We start from the raw sequence: 18,657 nt of genomic DNA, 5'->3' as shown, positions 1-18,657 counted from the left end.
AAGTTTAACTCAGGAACTCCACTGAAAGCCTGGTTGCCTCTCCTATGTGGCTAGCATGTCCCTGCAGCTATGGCTAGTGACAGCCAAGAACCTGTGCTTCCCTGGGACTAACAGTGAAACAAGTCTGGACTCCCAATTGGCTCATCATATTACAAGACAATAAATTCTGCTGTAAATAAACTCAAACTAAAATAAATCTTTATTAATAGATTTTTTTTGTTTCTCATTTGATGTTACTAAATTCAACAGTGGGCAACTAGTGAATATAAAAAATATAGAATGTCTAAAATTAGATTAAGTCCTCAATATAAAATCTAATAGGTTTCAGATAATAAGAAAATAATATTTAAATAAGAAAATGGTGAATCTGGCATTATTTTTTATATTTTAATAGTACAATAATTAAATACTGTTTACATAAAATCATGCTATTTTATCATAGTAATATTTAAATTCAAGAATAGTTCATAATCCTAAATTTTTCTTCCAAGATATTTCTTCTTTTTTTTAATCTAACAATGATGAATTAAAGTGGCCAGCTGATTACTTCTCACGTGGTACTGGATATTGAATGCAGTGGCTTACACATACATATTTTCCTGCCATTTTCTTCAGTGAAACTGAGTTGAGCATAGATCTTCAGGATCTTCAGGAGCTTATTTTGATTCATTCCCTTGTCTGATTCAAACCATCAGTATTTACATAAGAATTACCTTGCTTGGCAGTTCTTGTTCCATTTCTATGGCTCTTTATGTGATCTTGGGTCTGAGGCTCTGGGTGCTAGCCCCATGAAGGTTTCACTATGAAATGAACCCAGGCCTGAGCAAAAGTAGATGTAGGTTTTGCGCCCCGCCTCCCCCCAACCCCTCACTGCTGGCGAATCTCCATCCCTGTATCCTGCAACTTTGACATTGATGCTCTTGACACCAGCCACCAGAACAGACTTGTATCCTACTTACTTGATTCATGAATGTGGAGAAATTAATAAGCGACAAGTCTACACATGGCTTAATTTGCAGTCACCATGGTCACCCCAGGACTGAGCAGAGAAGCCTCAATGGGCAACAGCAAGTGCTGGGTCCTCCCTGAGATCTGACTCTCATTAGATGATTTTACCAGATCCAATAAGTTAAAGACTCAAGTTTAAAGTTCATGCCTTTATTTGGCCTGAACAGCAACAACCACTAAAACTGCACAAATGCATTGGAACACTCAATGTAGCAGGTAATGGTGTCTCCTTGGCACAGAGAGCACAACAACTTTTTACATGACAGGGCACATCACAAAAGTAAAACAAGACTTTGCCTTTCACATGTCTAAACTGAGGCAGCAAGATGAAAAGCCAGGGGTGGGAATGAAATACTACATGAGCACCAAGGAGGAGGACATTTATTTGGCCTAGCAGGGTTAGGAAAGCCCTCACAAAGAACTGGTTCTTGAAGGCCAGTTTTCTCTGGCAGGCAAGTCAAGGCTGAATTCTTGATCAGAAGCACAAGCAAAGGCCAGGATTGAAAAGCACACAAGGTATCGTGTTATAGCTTGCAATGTACTATGTATGTGGAGAAAAGATGTTCTTGAGTTGTATCTAAAGACAGTTGGAGGTCAAAGGTGAATAGTTCTTAGCAGACACACAAGTCTATAGTCAGAGGCGAGTCCTTGAGCTTGAACAGGGGAGTTTTGTAGTTTAGGAATGTAGTATGTAGGTTACTGTTAACATTGGTGGGTGTTTACAGAAAGTAGTACGCAGGGAGACCCTTGGGGAAGCCAAGATCAGAGACAGCACTGAAAGCCCCTTGTTGACTAATTGGGATGCCAGGCGCTCAGTGAGGAAGGATGTGGAACAAGGACCAGCTAACAAAAAGAGTTCCCCATTGTAAAACTGACCAAACAGTATAACCTGAAGAAACCGCAATCTTACATGGGTACATGGAAGAGAAAGCTAGATATTAGTAAGAAATCAGTTCCTTGCTAATTTCCTGTTGTCAGTAAAGACACTTAATTCAGGTGGGAATACATTAGCTATTTAGAATATATCTGTCTTGAAATTAGAACTTTGTACTCTTTGACCAACATCTTCCAGTTTGTTTACATAACTCTAGCCTCCCACAGTGAACTTTCTGCCCTGTATCTCTGTTTGACTGCATTAGATTTCATACATAATGAGACTTTTCTTTCTGTGTCTGGTTTATTTCACATAGCATAATGACCTCTGGGTTTGCTGTCTTCTTTTGGAAGGCTGAGCCCTATCCCTTCACATATATGCCAGCTGTCACTATCTGCTGACCTGTCAGTCGATGCTTCCCTCGTTTCCCTGTCTTGATTCACAAAGACGGGTTCAGTGAACACAAGAGGGCTGGCATATCTTTAGGACATGAATTTAATTTCAGTAAAGCTGGAAATAAAAATGAAGTGTCAAAAACAATCCGAGGATGAAACACTAGGAAATAACAGAAAAGAATGTTCTGAGACACTACTGTTTTGTGGCTGGCTAGATGACTTGTCAGGTAAATGTACTTGCTACCAAGCTGATGACCTGAGTTCAATTCCCAGAACCTGCATGGTAGAAAGAGAACCAATTTTCACAACTTGTTCTCGGACCTCTGTGTGCCATATTGGGCACAACACACACGCATGCGCACACACACACACACACACACACACACACACACAGAGAGAGAGAGAGAGAGAGAGAGAGAGAGAGAGAGAGAGAAATATATGTAAATAAATGGTTAAAAAATTAACCTTTAAAAAGCTACATGCTACTTGGTTAAAATTATTTTGCTATGGTTCTGCTTTCTGGAAACTTCTGTAGTTATTCCAAGACTAAATTCTCTAGTTTTATGATGTCACGGTAAAATTTTAAGACACATTCTCATGCATTCTAAGCTCTCCTTGTATTCTAGCATGGCCTAGAATGTGTTATGTAACGGAGGAAGATCTTGGACTTCCCACACTCCTGCTTCTACCTCTTGAGTTCTGGGCTAGTAGGAGGGTTCAACCATACCTGGTGTTATACATTGCTGGGGTCAAACCGAGGCTTCATGCATATCAGACAAGCACTTTACAATCTAAGTTCCAAAACTAGATTCCAGAATTTTAAAAAGAAATTTATTGGTATGTTCTGGGTTTAGCTGGAGATAGTTCATACATGTACCCATGTAACACTGTGTGTTAATCATATTCTTGCTCTTGTCTACATAAGAAGAAAATCTGGGAAAACTAAAATTGTTTCTGTGAAATTCAGTAATCACTCTGCCCTCTGCTGTTCCTTTTACACACCAAAACAGCACAAAATATGCATGGTATTCAGTTATATTTCACAGGTCAAGTGTATTTTTAACTCCTTTGATATGCCTTTAAAATTTTATTTATCTATATTAATTAAGTTTCTTTGTATACAATATCATACATCTGTGCAATATCCAACTTTTTACTGTCCCTCTTCAACACCCCTTCTCCCCACAAATTTCTCGATATACCTCATTTTGATCCTAAGAGAGGTTACTTCATTACATGGTGTTCAATTCAAAATTTATATCTCTAAATTATATTCTATATTATATATATAATTCTAAATTATATAACATTTTAGAATTAATTTCAGAGTCTGAGGAAACTCCTCAGTGCTTTCAGATCTCATATTCCACACAATTTTTATGGGGTGGCAAAAGGATCTTACCATGTTAGCTTACTTAGTTCTCATGTTTAGTTGATGCTATAAGAGAGAGGATGAAAGAAATAGCCCCATGGCACTCAAATAATACTTCTAATTACTTTAGATGTATTCATCAGTTGTAAGTATATGGAAAGCATCATGTAGACTCCATAACTTGTATTTTCAAAAGTTGGTTAGGTTGTCATATACTCTTCAGGAAATGCTGGGTAACCAGCGCAAGGCAGGACTGCCATTTTCTGGGATTTAGTGGGTCAGCTAGTTCGTGCTCCTTTTATCTCTTCTTGACTTTTGGTAGAGCATATCCAACCACAGCATTTGTACTTGTTCCTCCAGGATACCCTAACTATTCAATATCCTCTAATGCATGAGTTTCTTAGCTCTTCAGATTCTTTGTCTGTGACTCAAAACAGGTGGAGAGTATTTTTCTTCTCTCAGTATAAATTCTCTGAATACCTGCAATGAGAAGCTAAATGAAATGAAAAAGTACCCAAAGTACATGGAAGTCTCTGATACACTCTAATAGCTTCTGTTCTCAGGACAGTTCATCAATCCCCATTGTCCATCAGTAAACGAAGATGGCAGTGTTTACTGGGATTGGATCTAATGGGAAGCCGTTTACATTACCCAGAACCCATGTACTAGAACTTGTAACTTTAATACCATATACCACTACTTCTGATTATCATATTTTATTAACTGGGGGGAATTTTTCCAAAACAAAAGTGAAGATACAGGGACTCTAATTTTTTTTTTTTTTTTTACAATAAATTCTAACATCTTATTTACACAATTTCAAATAATTTTATCTTTTCCATCAGTGTGTATGGTGCTGCTATATGATTGTTTGTTTGTTTTGTTCTGTTTTGTTTTGTTTCTCTGTTGTGTATTTAGTCCGTGCAGTAAACCCCAGGATCAGCAATGTCACTGCCGCAGCTGCTGAGACGTATGCCAATATCAGTTGGGAGTATGAGGGACCAGAGCATGTGAAGTTTTATGTTGAATATGGTGTAGCAGGCAGTAAGACACGATTTATTACCCTGCTTTCAATTTGGGGGACACATTTTAAGAGACTAAGAATAATGTTTAGGATTTACTGTGGACTGTGTTGAAAAGTCATTTGATCCCACCAAGAGACTCTGAGTCATTTCAATAAAATCACAGTGAACCACCTTTAAGTACAAATAAGGCAACTTTTAATTTCCAGTTTGGAATTTCTAGTAGTAGAAATCAAACTGACATAAAAGAATTCATTTTTGCCCAAATTAACCCAGCTAAGTCTTATAAGCAAGTGATGAAAATTAAAACTGCGGGAACATCGATTTTGCCTTGGTGTTTCATGTATTCCCAAGTCAGCTCTCTGCTCACATCACAGCGGTGTCTCCTGGAAGCTTCAGGCAGCTTGAGTTTTCAGTGACTCATGAAAACCCCTCCCTTCCCCACTGCAATGCACCCTACATATCACAGGCTGAATGACCAGTGAATATTGGCACCAATGTTGAGCACCATATAACTCCATATTTAAGCCTTTATGAATCAAATGCATATTATTGCAAACAATTATCCTTTTAGGAAAACTAACATTTGAAAAATATTAAATTTATAAGTTGGATACACTTAAAGGCAGTTAAATTTGTAAAAAGATTCATCTTATGAATCTTTATAAACAATTATTCTTGTAGTTCATTGAAGCTGTTTAATGTATAATAGTACGTAGTGTAAACATCTTGGAAGAAACTTGGCCATCTCATGGGCCAAGGAGCACATAATGTTATATTTATATTAAAAGGAATAATGTCCACAATGGGATATATGCATTAGTGTGCATGCTAACTGTCCAGTAGATTTCTTTTTGTGGATATTCTCACTTAGCTCCTCATTTTAGCTGACTTATTTGACATACTTAGATCTGTAACAATCTAAAATGCTACATTTAATCACCCTAAATTTTTTAGTTTTACTTAAAAATCTTTTCCTTTATTGAATTATTAAATAAATTCTGGTCCCTTGAAATACTCAAAAAAAATTTTTGTGTGTTTTGTTTATTTGTTTTTATTTTGAAAAATTTCCATAGGCAAAGAAGAATGGAGGAAAGAAATTGTAAATGGTTCTCGGAGCTTCTTTGGGTTAAAGGGTCTAATGCCAGGAACAGCATACAAAGTTCGAGTTGGTGCTGAGGGGGACTCTGGTTTTGTGAGTTCAGAGGATGTGTTTGAGACAGGACCAGGTGAGGCACACACTACATCAGTTCTGGTTTGTGCTCAGAAGTAGAAACCACCAGACACTCAGTTATAGGCTGGGGCAGGTGGAGCTTGCAAGGCTATGGATGTCTAACTGTGGGGCCCTGTTGGGTTGGAAGTTTGCATATGTTTGGCTGATTTTATTATATTAGTTGCAAAATTGGAGAAATTCTCTTTGAACTACATTATTGTCCCAAGCCATTTTAAAAAACCTAAGTATAATTTTAAGTTATTTAGATAATTTCAATTTTTGATCATTTCCATATTTAAAATTTCTCTGAATAAAATTGAAGTTAATGTCTGAAATTCTTTTTAGGTTAGAATTACATTTAAGAGAATCAGAATTCTTTATATCAAAATCAGCTACAACCCAACAGAACACTGCAATTTGGTTGGATGATTGATATAGTATTATTAAGTTTATTCGAAAGAAATTCTATAAGTTATTTTATTTAAAAAAATTGCCTGAGTATTATGTTTTTTTGAAAAGTTCATTAGTGTAAAAGTAAGGTTTTGAAGGAAAGAGAAATGTTCATATAGAATGCAAATAAAAATGCAAATTATAATAATTAATAATTAATACTTGTTGCCAAGGGAATAATCTCTGCTTGCTTAGACTGAAAGAGGGTCTTTTGGTGTGTGTGTATTCTAGGGCTCATACATTCATCTTCTGCTCAGTCATATCCTACATTCTTGAGAAAATATTACATTCCCCTGTAGAAACTAAATCCAAGATGAAGTGTATAGTTTCATTAACAAAACATAATTTTTAAAACCATTTCTTATCATTTTAAAATACTTATCCAGGGCTAGTTTTAAAAAGAGAGAAAAAACAAAGTTACTAATGAATAACTGACTGAATAAGGCCTTCTAAATATACACTTGCTAAAATCAGTATGTTTTAAGAAAAAATCCTATTATTCTATTCCTTCTATTTCATATCCATTTATATATATATAATCTAGAAGAGGTATTAAATATAAAAGGGGAGTTCTAAACAACTCAGTTCTGTAAGAAATTTGCTTGTTACTGATAACTGTTAATTTTGAAATACTAAACGCTCATGTAGATATACAATTAGAACAAGAATAATAATACAGCATTTAGTCTACTGTACAACAGGCAAGTGGTTTTCTCATTTCATACTTACAACATCCCTCTAAAATGGGCACTGTTACTGTCTACTTCTGCCACATGTCAAGTCTTCAGAGTTGAAGAATTTGCCCTGTCATAACTGCAATATGAGCTGGGACTAGGGGTCTGGCTTTTTTTTTTCCCAAAAGAAAAGTCCTTATCACAAAATCACAGAGATCCCAAGGGGAACAGGTTGTCTTGGAAGTGATGGATGTGACTAGCATTCATACTTTTATTGTGCATTTCCGGGCTTCTAAAGACTTCATGTTTCCTTAAATTGCAGATGGATTAGGTTCACTCACAAAATTAGACTGCAGCATGTTTGTCCTTTTGCAAGATCAAAGATATTTCCTTTAAACAAAAACAAAAGGAAAACCATCTTTTCCTCAGGGAAGATGCTTACCATGCCAGTGGCAAGTGTTATTCAAGAGGAGTGAATGGAAAGAGTGGGACACTGCTGTGTGCCAGTGATGGAGAGAGGATTTTGCAAGACCCACAATTGTCACCTTTTACATACTCATATGGCAACTAAGAAGATCAAGTGTTGATTAAGTTCTAGTAATTGCCCAAATAACAAAGCCCCTCTTCCCAGGAGCCAGTGCTCTGTCCTTAGGATGCTCTGACTGTAGCATGCACTCAATGTAAACCCTTAATCTGCTGCTCTGGCTCCCTCCCAGCACAAGGTTTTGAGGTCTAGGACATCAATACTCAATGGGGAGGCTAATTTTTAGCTCTGTGTCCATGTGCTGCCCCTCTCTCTATGCTTTGCTAATTTCAGGAACCTCTGTCTGCTCTTGGGTCCGAAGCTTTTCTGTTGACTTTTTAGGCTTTCTTCAAGCTCACTCTTTCCATTTCTAACTATAGCTAACAGTTTTCACTGGGCAGGACATTTTCATGTTTTGTGAGTGCTTAATAGTAATCATCTGTCTCACTCTGTAATTTAGAGTACCAAAGAGCACTGTTCTTGGAGATGCCCCACCACGCAGCACAGGTTATCCATGTCACAGCAGGCAAAATTCCAGATGAGAAGAAAATCCACTTTCACTTTACAACTAATAACTATATATGTTAGCTACTTTCCTCTTTGCTGTAACCTGGCAAGATGTAGCTTAAGGGAGTGAGGATTTATTTTGGCTAGTGGTTTGTGAGTCCCATTCATCATGATAGGGACAGATTGGTGGTGGAAGTGGTAAGTGACTATTGTAACAGGAGCCTGAGGTTGCTTGTTCACATCTTGACAGACCAGGAAGCAAGTATACAAGATTAGGGGGACCAGGCAGTAAAACTCCAGGACCCATCTCTATTGAACACAATCCTTCAGCAAACTCTCAGCTCCTAAAAATATAGCAACCTCTCAAAAGAGCAACACCAGCTGGGTATTAAGTGTTCAAATACACAAGCTTATGGGGTCCACATTACAGTCAAACTCTCTGAAGCTCAGATCCAAGAAGGAAAAAGCCCATAAGTTTCATCCATGTTTGTCTGTCTGTCTGTCTGTCTGTCTGTCTGTCTGTCTCTATGTATGTGTGTGTGTATGTATGTATGTATGTATGTATGTATGTATGTATGTATGTACCAGCTCACTTGTAATTAGCTAGTCTTAAATAGTGAACTGGAGAAATACTGAATACTTTTTTCTTTGATATAAAAGCAAAATCTCAATGTTAGCATGAACATCTTTGGTCAGCTATTCAGGGAGCAGCCAGTTTTGCAGTTATCCAATGGTAATTGCTGGGAAGGAATTCAGTTCTGAAAGTCTCTACTTACAGAACACAGTGTCAGCACCAACACTTGAGCATTTTATATTTTAGCTCATCAGTCTCATTTGATTTGATGAAAAATATAAATGCTAAAACTACTTATAACCATGCTATAATTCATTAAGCAAACCAAAACTAAGGATTCCCATCATTAAAATATTTTTTGCCATGTTTTTGGGGACTTAGTTATGAAAAAAAAAGCATGCAAAGACTATATACAACTTGGCAAGACTCTGTTGCTAAAAAGAATGTAATAAAGTTTTCAAACCATTTACCCATCCTGGAAAGTCTCCAAGGAAGTTTATCATATGCTCAGACATTTGTGGATTGGTTTCTGGACATGTTTTCAGTAATACATTATATAAGGGCAGTTAAATAGATTAGTTCACTAACCAAAGCCAGAGAGGACAGACAGACAGACAGAGACAGACAGACAGAGATCCCTTCCAACCCTTGATGAAGCTCTTGTTCTCAACATCTCTGACCTTGGAATTACTATTATGCCTACCTCAGAACACTGTTGTGAGGGTTAACCATCTTCAGTACATTTCCTAGCATAGAAGAGTATGTTGTTAGCTGCCATTATTATCATCACCATCATCATCACCATCATCATGGCCATCATCATCATTACTATCATCAGTACCATCACCATCACCATCACCATCACCATCACCATCACCATCACCATCACCAGCACCAGCACCAGCACTATGGCTGTGCTAGAGCAGTTTGAACACATGTTTTCTGTATGTCTGGTCACAGTACAGTGCCAAAGCCCTCTAACTAATACACATTCTCCATGTGGCTGGTTACAGTACAGCTCCAAAGCTGTCTAACTAATGAGTCACAGGGGACTGTTTGGAAAAGGTTAGTGGCCTCCACTTTATATCCCCAAAATAAATATTTGTACTTCCAATTTTATTTTTTAAACCTATCTCCAGGCATTGTTTACACTCTACTTCACACTTGATGTTTAACCATTTCATCCTTTCCCTGGATTTTCTGTGGCAAAAAGGACACAATAAAATGTTATTTCCCTGCATATAGGAAATCTGGGGTGCACAGAGCCATGCTTATTTTTGAATTCAGAGATCAGGCACATCTAACTCTATGATGTAATGCTTTCAGGAAAAAACTAGATTAAAAGTACAGTATAGGCATATGTATGAAAGCAAGAAGAAAACATTTTATGTTGCTTATGGGTAAGAAAGAAAGCAAAGGCCTATATAATAAAGGAATCCTGCAGACTTACTTAACCAAGCCCTTGTGGGCTTCTCTGAATAGCCACTGATGCTGCACTTTGTCCAATGTGATTGACACTTCTTCACCTAAACTTTCCTTTGAGCTTTGTATATTATGAGTAGCTGAATAAATAAATATTACTCAAACAGAATAGATGGAGACATAAAGAACTGTATCAATGTAAATGAGTATTTTCTCTTCAAACTGCTCATTTATTCCAAATAGTAGTTCTATTGATCAAACTATATTTTACAATTCTTTGAATAATAGAGGCCAAACAATAACAAATGCTGGTCCTTTGACAGTAGACAGTCTCAGGATTTCCATTCAGAATCCAGATCTTGTATAAAATAACAATGCTGGTGTTCATCTGTGGCTAGGTTTCTTGCATGGGCCATTTTTTTTTTTTAAACAGATTTGCAAAACACGGAGGAAATAGTAGTTTCTTCTGAAGGGAAAATACTCCATTAGATGTATACATTCTGTTGTGTTTAAAATTCAGTTTTATATTCTTATCATATTTGTATTCATTTTATTTCCAGAATAATAGAATTTACTTGGTTTGGGAATGTATTTCTATTGAGAATGCGTAGTTGAAGTAAATGTGATCTCAGTGTTTATCAGGGTGTGGTATCTAGCACTTAATCTTATAACATCAAGATTTCTCTGTTTGGATTTTTTACACAATGAAGGTTTTTCATAGTTGAGTCTGTAATTTCTCATTGACGACTGGCAGATCCAATTTGCAGTCCAGTAAAAAGTACTTAAAGGTTCACATACTGTGGAAATTGTCTTTTAATGAAGAGACCAACACAGGTCTCACCTTGATGTTAACCTATTCCCACTGAACCTATTGATTTGTTTTGTAGCAATGGCAAGCCGGCAAGTGGATATTGCGACACAAGGCTGGTTCATAGGTTTAATGTGCGCTGTTGCTCTCCTCATCTTAATTTTGCTGATCGTTTGCTTCATCAGAAGAAACAAGGGTGGTAAATATCCAGGTAAGAGGGATTCCAGTGCTTTCTAATACTGCAGAATTAGCAGCTAGATGTAAAAAGAATAATAGACCTAGGAGTATGAACAGGATCTTCTTAGAGGCATACTTTTAAATTTCCAGATCAAACCATTTTGCTTCCTCTTTATATCATATAGACTGTCATGGATTATAGGGTATGTGGAGAAATATGTCACTCAGTTCTCTAAGAAAGGCTGCTTCCTTAGACTCTGAGAGAGTTATGAGCATTGAAGTAGCACCTAAAACCAGTTTACAAGAGAAGTAGAGGCAGCATGTACAATTTTCTGGAGGGAATACAAGAACCTGTGTATCATTACATTACGGCCCTTGTATAGTTGATGAATTTGTATCCCTGTGTAATTGATGAATTTGTATCTTATTTACTTGACAATTTATCTTTTGATTAAAAACATCAAAAATCTTTTTAAAGATACTGCGAAAGAATACATTTACAAAAATGATTTGTTAGCATCAATACACTAATACATAGATTGAAAAACAAAAATAAATTTGAGGAACTTAAAAATCATATACTGATCAGGGAAGATAATGAAGTAGCCCATTACTAAGTATTAATAAGTATTGATCTAATAAATATCAAAGCATATTCATAGCCACATTAGATACATGCTTACCCAGCATCTACTTGTGTAAAGATTACCTGTGCTCTGCCATGTCTCAGCCCATCCCTGCAAACTTTCAACAAGAAAGTTCAGGATCAATGGATAATAATGTCACTTCAAACTTTTCAGTTAAAGAAAAGGAGGATGCTCATGCAGACCCTGAAATCCAACCCATGAAGGAAGATGATGGAACATTTGGAGAATACAGGTGAGTCCTTGTTCCTTCCAGCCATGCCTTTCCTGCCCCACTAAACACTACCCTCAGAGACTCACTAGATTCCAAGGACAGAGAAGTGGGCCCTGCCTGGCAGTTATTACTTTAGAAACATACCCATGTCAAAATGTATCTATCTTTCTTGATTAAAACATTCTCAGTAAAAATATTTAATTCAAAAATAAGAAACCTCATTAAAAAATCCATTGTAGTCATAGGTTTAGAGTCAGAATATCTTCCATTCTGTTATCTTTTCCAGAGACACAAGGTGTGATGTCCAACCTAGCAATTTCATTGTGTTGCAGTGAGGATTACAAGGGCCCTGTACAGCCTACAGAGTGAGCAAAATGTATGTTTATAAAACCAGGGTTAGAAAGACTGCTCTCTCTGTTTTTGTTTTATTTTTGCAATTGAATCTCATTATGTAGTTCAAGCTGGCCTGAGACTCACTACATAGGCTAGGCTGACTCCAAGTTTATAATCTCCTACCCTACAGTCATGAGCCACCATGACTATTGAGGGGGATTGGAGCTGGGGACCAAACTCAGAACTTTGTATAAACTAGGCACGTACTCTACTACTGAACTACATGCTTATCCCAGAGACTTTTTAATCTCAGATTTATAAAATGCTATTTCAATACCTGTTCCCCTGAGTTTTAGTGAAAAATTAGGAATATGTTGTTTTAGAAGCTATTAATTATGAAGAACTTTCACAGTCACTTGTGTAGCACATTAACTCATAGAATGTCAATAATGCATTATTCATTTAACTTCATTTTAAGGAAAACATTTAGCATAATCTATATACTTTTTAAAAGTTCCTTTAAATGAAACTATTATATCCTGAATACTATAGATCTTTCAAAGAGAGGAATTAGTACTTTAGACATCATTAAAAAACTGTAAGTTTAGTCATATATTTAGTGCCCTGTGATAACTCTATAAAATTTCTTTTATAACTTCCTAATCTTGGAAATATGCATGAAGCTCATGTTGGTGCTTTATTTATTTATTTATTTTTAGAAGAAAATATTTTTGGGTGGAATAAAAGACTCACGACTGTGATTTCCAGGTCCTTTGTAGATACATATTTGCATCAGTTAACTACCTATCTCTAGATCATTTTTGATATTTTCATGTCAGTTTCATGAGGGGACAACCAATGCCAATATAGAAAATACAAAAGGGATTTAGAAAAACCATATATTTCAGTACGGGTTTTCATAGCTGCATCCATGCAGATGTGAGCAGGTCTGACCTCCAGTGTCTCCGTACCTAAGCTGATCCCCTCTTCAACAGAAAAAGATGTGCTTTCAAAAAGCTCTCATGACACCAGAACAATGTCTTGTGAGGGTTATCTTGATGTTAGACATTGGTTCTGGACCTGGAAGTATTTGACCACCCTAGGCAGCACCACCCACTGTGAGCAGTTTCCCACAGCACAGGAAGGCAGCCCTGGGCAGCTGCATCTCATCCTGAAGGAATAAAAACCTTTGCTGGTATAACTCACTTTCTACCTGTTTCTCCCACACACAGGTGAGCTGATACTAATTAGAGGACATCCCTGTAAAGTTCTTGTGGCAATGACCTCATACAGGATTATGCAGCACTCCCTTGTTTATTGATATGAAGTCACATCTTCAATATAGCCTGGAAAAATATAGATTTGCATGAGTTAGAAATAAGTCATTGCATTTCATACATCTTCCACATTGTGATGGGTTCATATTCTTATCATGCTTAAACACATATGGCAATGTACTGCTCTCCTCAAGGCCCTCAAAATGTCAGTTTGCTATTATATCAATATGAAGCTGAGACCCAGGATAAAGGGACTTGGGGTAACTATTCTAACAGCACTAAACCTTGATTCAATTTAAAATTGGGTTTTATGGACTTGCTTGGAATCAAGAGGCTATTCATCTTTTTTTTTTTTTTTTTTTTTCAACTCAGCCATTAGCTCTGATTCCTTTATGATGCTTAATTTATATTGGTCTCAATTTTCATCAAGACAGTTTTTCAAGCATCAGAACATCTTTGGAGGTTTTTTTTTACCCCCTAGTTCTGTGCTCGCTGAGTGACCCAACAACTCGCAGTATGACTCTATTTTCAGAGCAGTACATAGCAAGTGCCTGGCTCTTCTCTTCATACCCACTGTTTGCTTTCCATCGGCTGGCTCACAGTTCCTTGTCTCAGCGTTAATTCATGCATTTGCTGTGCCTGTGAAGCGTTTTCAGATGGCTGTCTTTGGCTTTTGCCAAAGTTTCTCAAGATAGAGAGACTTTTCCTTTGGGCCTATTGAATATAAGCCCAATTGGCAGAAAGACAAAAATACTTGTCACACATGTAATGACATTGATCCTGGAGGAGCCAAAGGAAATAAGGTTCTGATGGGTGTCTTCAACTAATGGCACATCTCAGTGGTGTGAGTTTGAGTGAAATTTAAAGTTGGTGAGGATGATCCTTCCTGTGAGATCACATCTCCCAAATTCTTGGACATTACTGTTGTCGATGTGACCTTGTTTTTACGCTTGCAGACACTTCCTCAGGATTATTCGCTTTGGTTTTTTCCCTTTAGGACTTTTTAATCTGAGAGTCATAATTATATGAAAACGGTTCCAACTATTTATGGAGATTTTTGTTGTTGTTGTTGTTATTTTAATGGTACATTTGAGTGTTATTCTCTTCCGTAAATCACCGGGGTCCTTTCTCTACTTTGCACCTTCTAGAAGCTTTGGGCTCTGTATTACTTAACGATTCTTAGTCTCCTGCATTCTGAAAATGAACTATAATTCTGGTCTCACACTGACACACAATTAGGACTATTGTGGAAATGTAAATTCATTCCGTTTGTGATTTGTGCATTCGCCAGCCTGAGATGAAACAATTCTACCTTGTTGGCTCCAAGCCAGATACAATGACATAGTGCAAAGAGGGATGGAACTTCCAGAATGGCCAAATTTGATTTTTTTTTCATATGCTATATCCCTAAACCCTCACTCTAACACCCACCCCTAAGCAGCTACCCTCTCTCAGAAGCCTGCAGCTTTCTTTGTTTGTCTCTTTAATTATACAGACAGTAGGATCTGCCTCCTTACTAGCATATAGAAAAATCAAAGAAACAGTGCAGCCAACTATGTAAGTATTTCCTTATTCTTTAGATGCGTTCTCTTTAAAGCAAGAGTGAGCCTAGGTTGTGAACCATATGACTGTGCTATGTGAACTGTGATTTACTACTGCTCACAGGGAGGAGATTGCAATGGGAATCTTGTCATTCATGTGGCCGCAGCCCTGTTGGCAGCTTGCTGTCCCTCGTTCAAAGCTTGACTGATACAAAGTTGTGTTGCATTTGTTACATGCTTCAGGCTTATTGTACCCTCAGACATGAACTGAGTAATAATGATGAGCATTTATAGTGTGCCAGCATAAGGTCTGGGTACATGGATGTCAATAACACTGTTGTGCGGTTTGATCCTGGTAGAATGGTTGCTGCAGGGAAAATCAGATGTTATTATTAAATTTATTTGATGTTGCTAATTTTTATTTTAGTAACCATTTTATGGTTTTGGACCAAGCCCTGCTGAGAATGAAATGAATGAACTCCTTAAAATGTATTCTCAATACAAAAGAAAGAAAAATACAAGTCAAGGCTTTGTCTATCATTACAAAATTAAGAAAAAAATGAAAAATTGTACTGTTAAAAATTTAAAACATTTCTGAACTATTTTTAGAATTTACCTGACATGTGTTTATTGAGTGCCGACTGTATTCCGGACTTTAGGAATATTGCCTACAATAGAATTTATTTGGAGTTTATAGCCGAGTGAAGAATACAGGAAAATAGCAGCAATTTGGTGAATCTATGAAAAGTATCATTTATTCTTCTCATCACATTGCTTAATATTCCTGGGCAGTTTTCATTAGTAGTGTTGAACATGCCAAGTATAGGAGCTTATGTCTATATGCCTAGCACTTGGGAAGGAAAGGCAGGAAGATGAGGAATTCAAGGTCATCCTCAGCTACATAGAAAGTCGAGAGTGGCTGGTAAGCCAAGGCTACACCAAACTGTCTGCAAAAGCACAGAAGAAGAGGGAGAGGATGAGCAAAAGGAAGAGTAAGAAGAGGAAGAAGAGATAACAGTGACCCTTACCATTCTTTCTGATTCTAAACAGAACAGTTCCATCAAAGATTCTGTTCACTGTAGTTTCCATGTAGGCATCTTTAACTCAATTAATGAAAACAGTTCTCTGTTCTAGCAAATTAAACTTTTCCTCATGAATGGTGTTGAATTCTATCATATGCTTTTTTTTCTAAGTCTATTATCAGGATCATAGATTTTTTTTCTTTCTTTCTACAAACGTACAAGTGGCAAATCTTATGAATTATATTTTCATACTAAATCAAACTTGCATTCTTTGACTTGACCCAACTTGGGTATACTATATTATGTCTTTAGTAGCTGGCTACATTTGGCTTGCTATGGGTCCAGTCTTCTTGCCTATGTTCATGAGTTGTATCAGCCTATAGCTTTACCTTCTTGTGGCATTTTTTTCTTTTTTATTGTGTGTGTAATTTTTCGTGTAAAAATCTTATAACATTATTACAGAAGTGGTGCTTCTGATATTTATAAACTTTAACATGCCCAAACCAAACCTCATATCTTCATCAGAACATGCTCTTCTGCTCAGTGAAAAGGAGTAATGCCAAGTGTTGTGTTTGTAGCAGACATCCTGATCCCATTGTCTTCCATGTTGCTCCCTAACCGACCCATCAGGAAGTCCCTTTTGCTTTACTTTCAAAAATATGACTATAATCTGAGCATTTTGTATAAACTTCTTCAACATCCCATCCTGGTCCAAACCACAGCCATCTCCCTCTCCTGGATGGTGGAAATAATCTTCTAACTTTAGAGCATTGCACTTGTAAAGAGCCCCTGGATAGTGTTTTAGACTGTGCAGCCCAGTCTTAACCAGAACTCTGCAATTCTACTGCTGCAGTAGCAAAGGGGCCATAAGCAATAAATAAATCATAAATAGGTGTGGCTCAAGGTTGCCAGGGTTTACCACTCCCTCCTCTTGAGGGCAGGCTGCATCAACACTTGATAGCAGAGCTGTGCTTTTAGGGTAATGTCGGTCAGGCCACAGTACTCACTTGTGGAAGTTCTGTCAGAACTTCTATCTCTTAAACAAAGGCTCTTCTGTAGCCATGGATCCCTGGCCTACCATTGCTACTCCAATTACTCTCTTTCTTATTCATTCCTTCAATTCCAGCCACAGCAAGTACCTCGCTGTTTCTAGAACATTCCAAGCCTGCTCCTGTCTTGGAGCACTTGTACTGCTTGTTGCTTTTGCCATCATTGCTCTTGTGTAACAAGAGCATGTCATCCTCATGCCCATTTTGCTTCAGGTCCTTGATCAGATGCTACTTTTAAGTACATCCTTTCTGGGTAGCTTATATCAACCCTCCACCATCTCTTCTAGTTCCTTCTGTCCTCTTTACCAAAGTACTGATCACCTGACATAACTAATTTTCTTTAGCATATTGATTGTAGACTGCATTTTACACTATTGGATATGAGGTTGACATTTTAGTCTGTGTTGCTTGTTGTTATGTCCCCAGCACCTAGATTGACATCAACCTTAGAGCAGGCACTCACTAAACATTAGATGAGGGAAAGACTGGGTAGATGACTAAATCAAATACATGACATAATGGATCCGTCCTATGATGTAATAGGTGGAACTCAGGTGGCAAAATTCTGCTTATCACTGACCTCTTCGGGAGCACATGCAGAGGTATTCAAGCAAAGTATAGAAGTTTACAGCTAGGTCTCAGAGATGTCCTGTAAGCTGCTTTTATAATAAGCTGGGTTTGTGGGTGTTATGTTCTCTGAAATGTCCCCACCCCAAACAGGCCACCTCAATGATCTGTGATTTCACAAAGTTCTGCTCAGATTGCAGTGTGTACTTGTATATTATCAGAACAGATTGTTATGATAGCACATGCAAGTTTTGACATTCTTCTTAGACAGAAAAATAAGAAACTTCTGGTAGAAAGTATAAACAAAGGAGACAGACTTATTTTTCTTTCAATCATTGTGGCTTGACTAGAAAAAAAAACAATATTGTTAACAGTGATCTTAGTGCCAACTGCTGTTAAATTAACATTGCACTTAGAGTGACCTCTCTGTCACATCCAGTACACTGATGCTTTGTGCTCAGTATTGTATATCATTCCTATCTCACCTGAGGTTGTTTGTGCTAAATGGGTTTTCATTATTTCCCCCCTCCAAAGTTACCTGTTATGGGTCAGCCACTGTGCCTATGCTTGTAGATGATATTAAATTCAATGATGCCTCTAATATGGTTATATTAGAGGATATTCTTACATACAATGGATACTCTTTGGTTTCCATAAGTTGTGCTTACGGGTTCAACAGAAAAATAAGCAAAGTAATAACAGACTCCTATAATGCTCTGCTAAAGTATATGCGGTGGACCCCCCCCCCCCTCAGTGTGGGTATAGCACAGAGAAGTGAGAAACAGGAAATATTTACTTCTGTGAGTTTGGAAGCACTCACACCCTTTAGGGTTTGCAGGCATGCCATTTATGGTTCAAATATAGTGCTTTGGAGTTGAAGTGTTTCTCTTTCTGAATTAATAATTCTTTTACCCATTGACCAAAGATTCTTCAGGAAAAATAATAATAATAATAGTGTGGCCTCTCAGTGTAAGGACTGTGCTTTTCTTCT

General features: G+C 37.3%; 1 protein-coding gene across 42 annotated transcripts in view; it reads left to right on the top strand.

Moving 5' to 3' along the window:
• Nucleotides 1-18,657, top strand: part of Nrcam (neuronal cell adhesion molecule) — a 326,757-nt gene that overhangs the window by 237,746 nt on the left and 70,354 nt on the right. For 23 of the 42 annotated variants that reach the window (XM_076941930.1, XM_076941924.1, XM_076941926.1 and 20 more), the window contains 2 exons: nt 10,922-11,053; nt 11,820-11,898. In XM_076941930.1, coding sequence (XP_076798045.1) covers nt 10,922-11,053; nt 11,820-11,898 — 211 coding nt within the window. Of the gene's footprint in view, nt 1-4,567; nt 4,694-5,747; nt 5,901-10,921; nt 11,054-11,819; nt 11,899-14,982; nt 18,644-18,657 lie in introns of those variants that run through there. The other 19 variants (XM_076941918.1, XM_076941913.1, XM_076941908.1 and 16 more) reach the window with 3 other exon arrangements.

The sequence above is a fragment of the Arvicanthis niloticus genome, chromosome 11, assembly GCF_011762505.2.
Source record: "Arvicanthis niloticus isolate mArvNil1 chromosome 11, mArvNil1.pat.X, whole genome shotgun sequence".
Lineage (NCBI taxonomy): Eukaryota > Metazoa > Chordata > Mammalia > Rodentia > Muridae > Arvicanthis > Arvicanthis niloticus.
The sequence above is the reverse complement of the archived record's forward strand: the minus strand, read 5'-3'. Positions and strand labels throughout refer to the sequence as shown.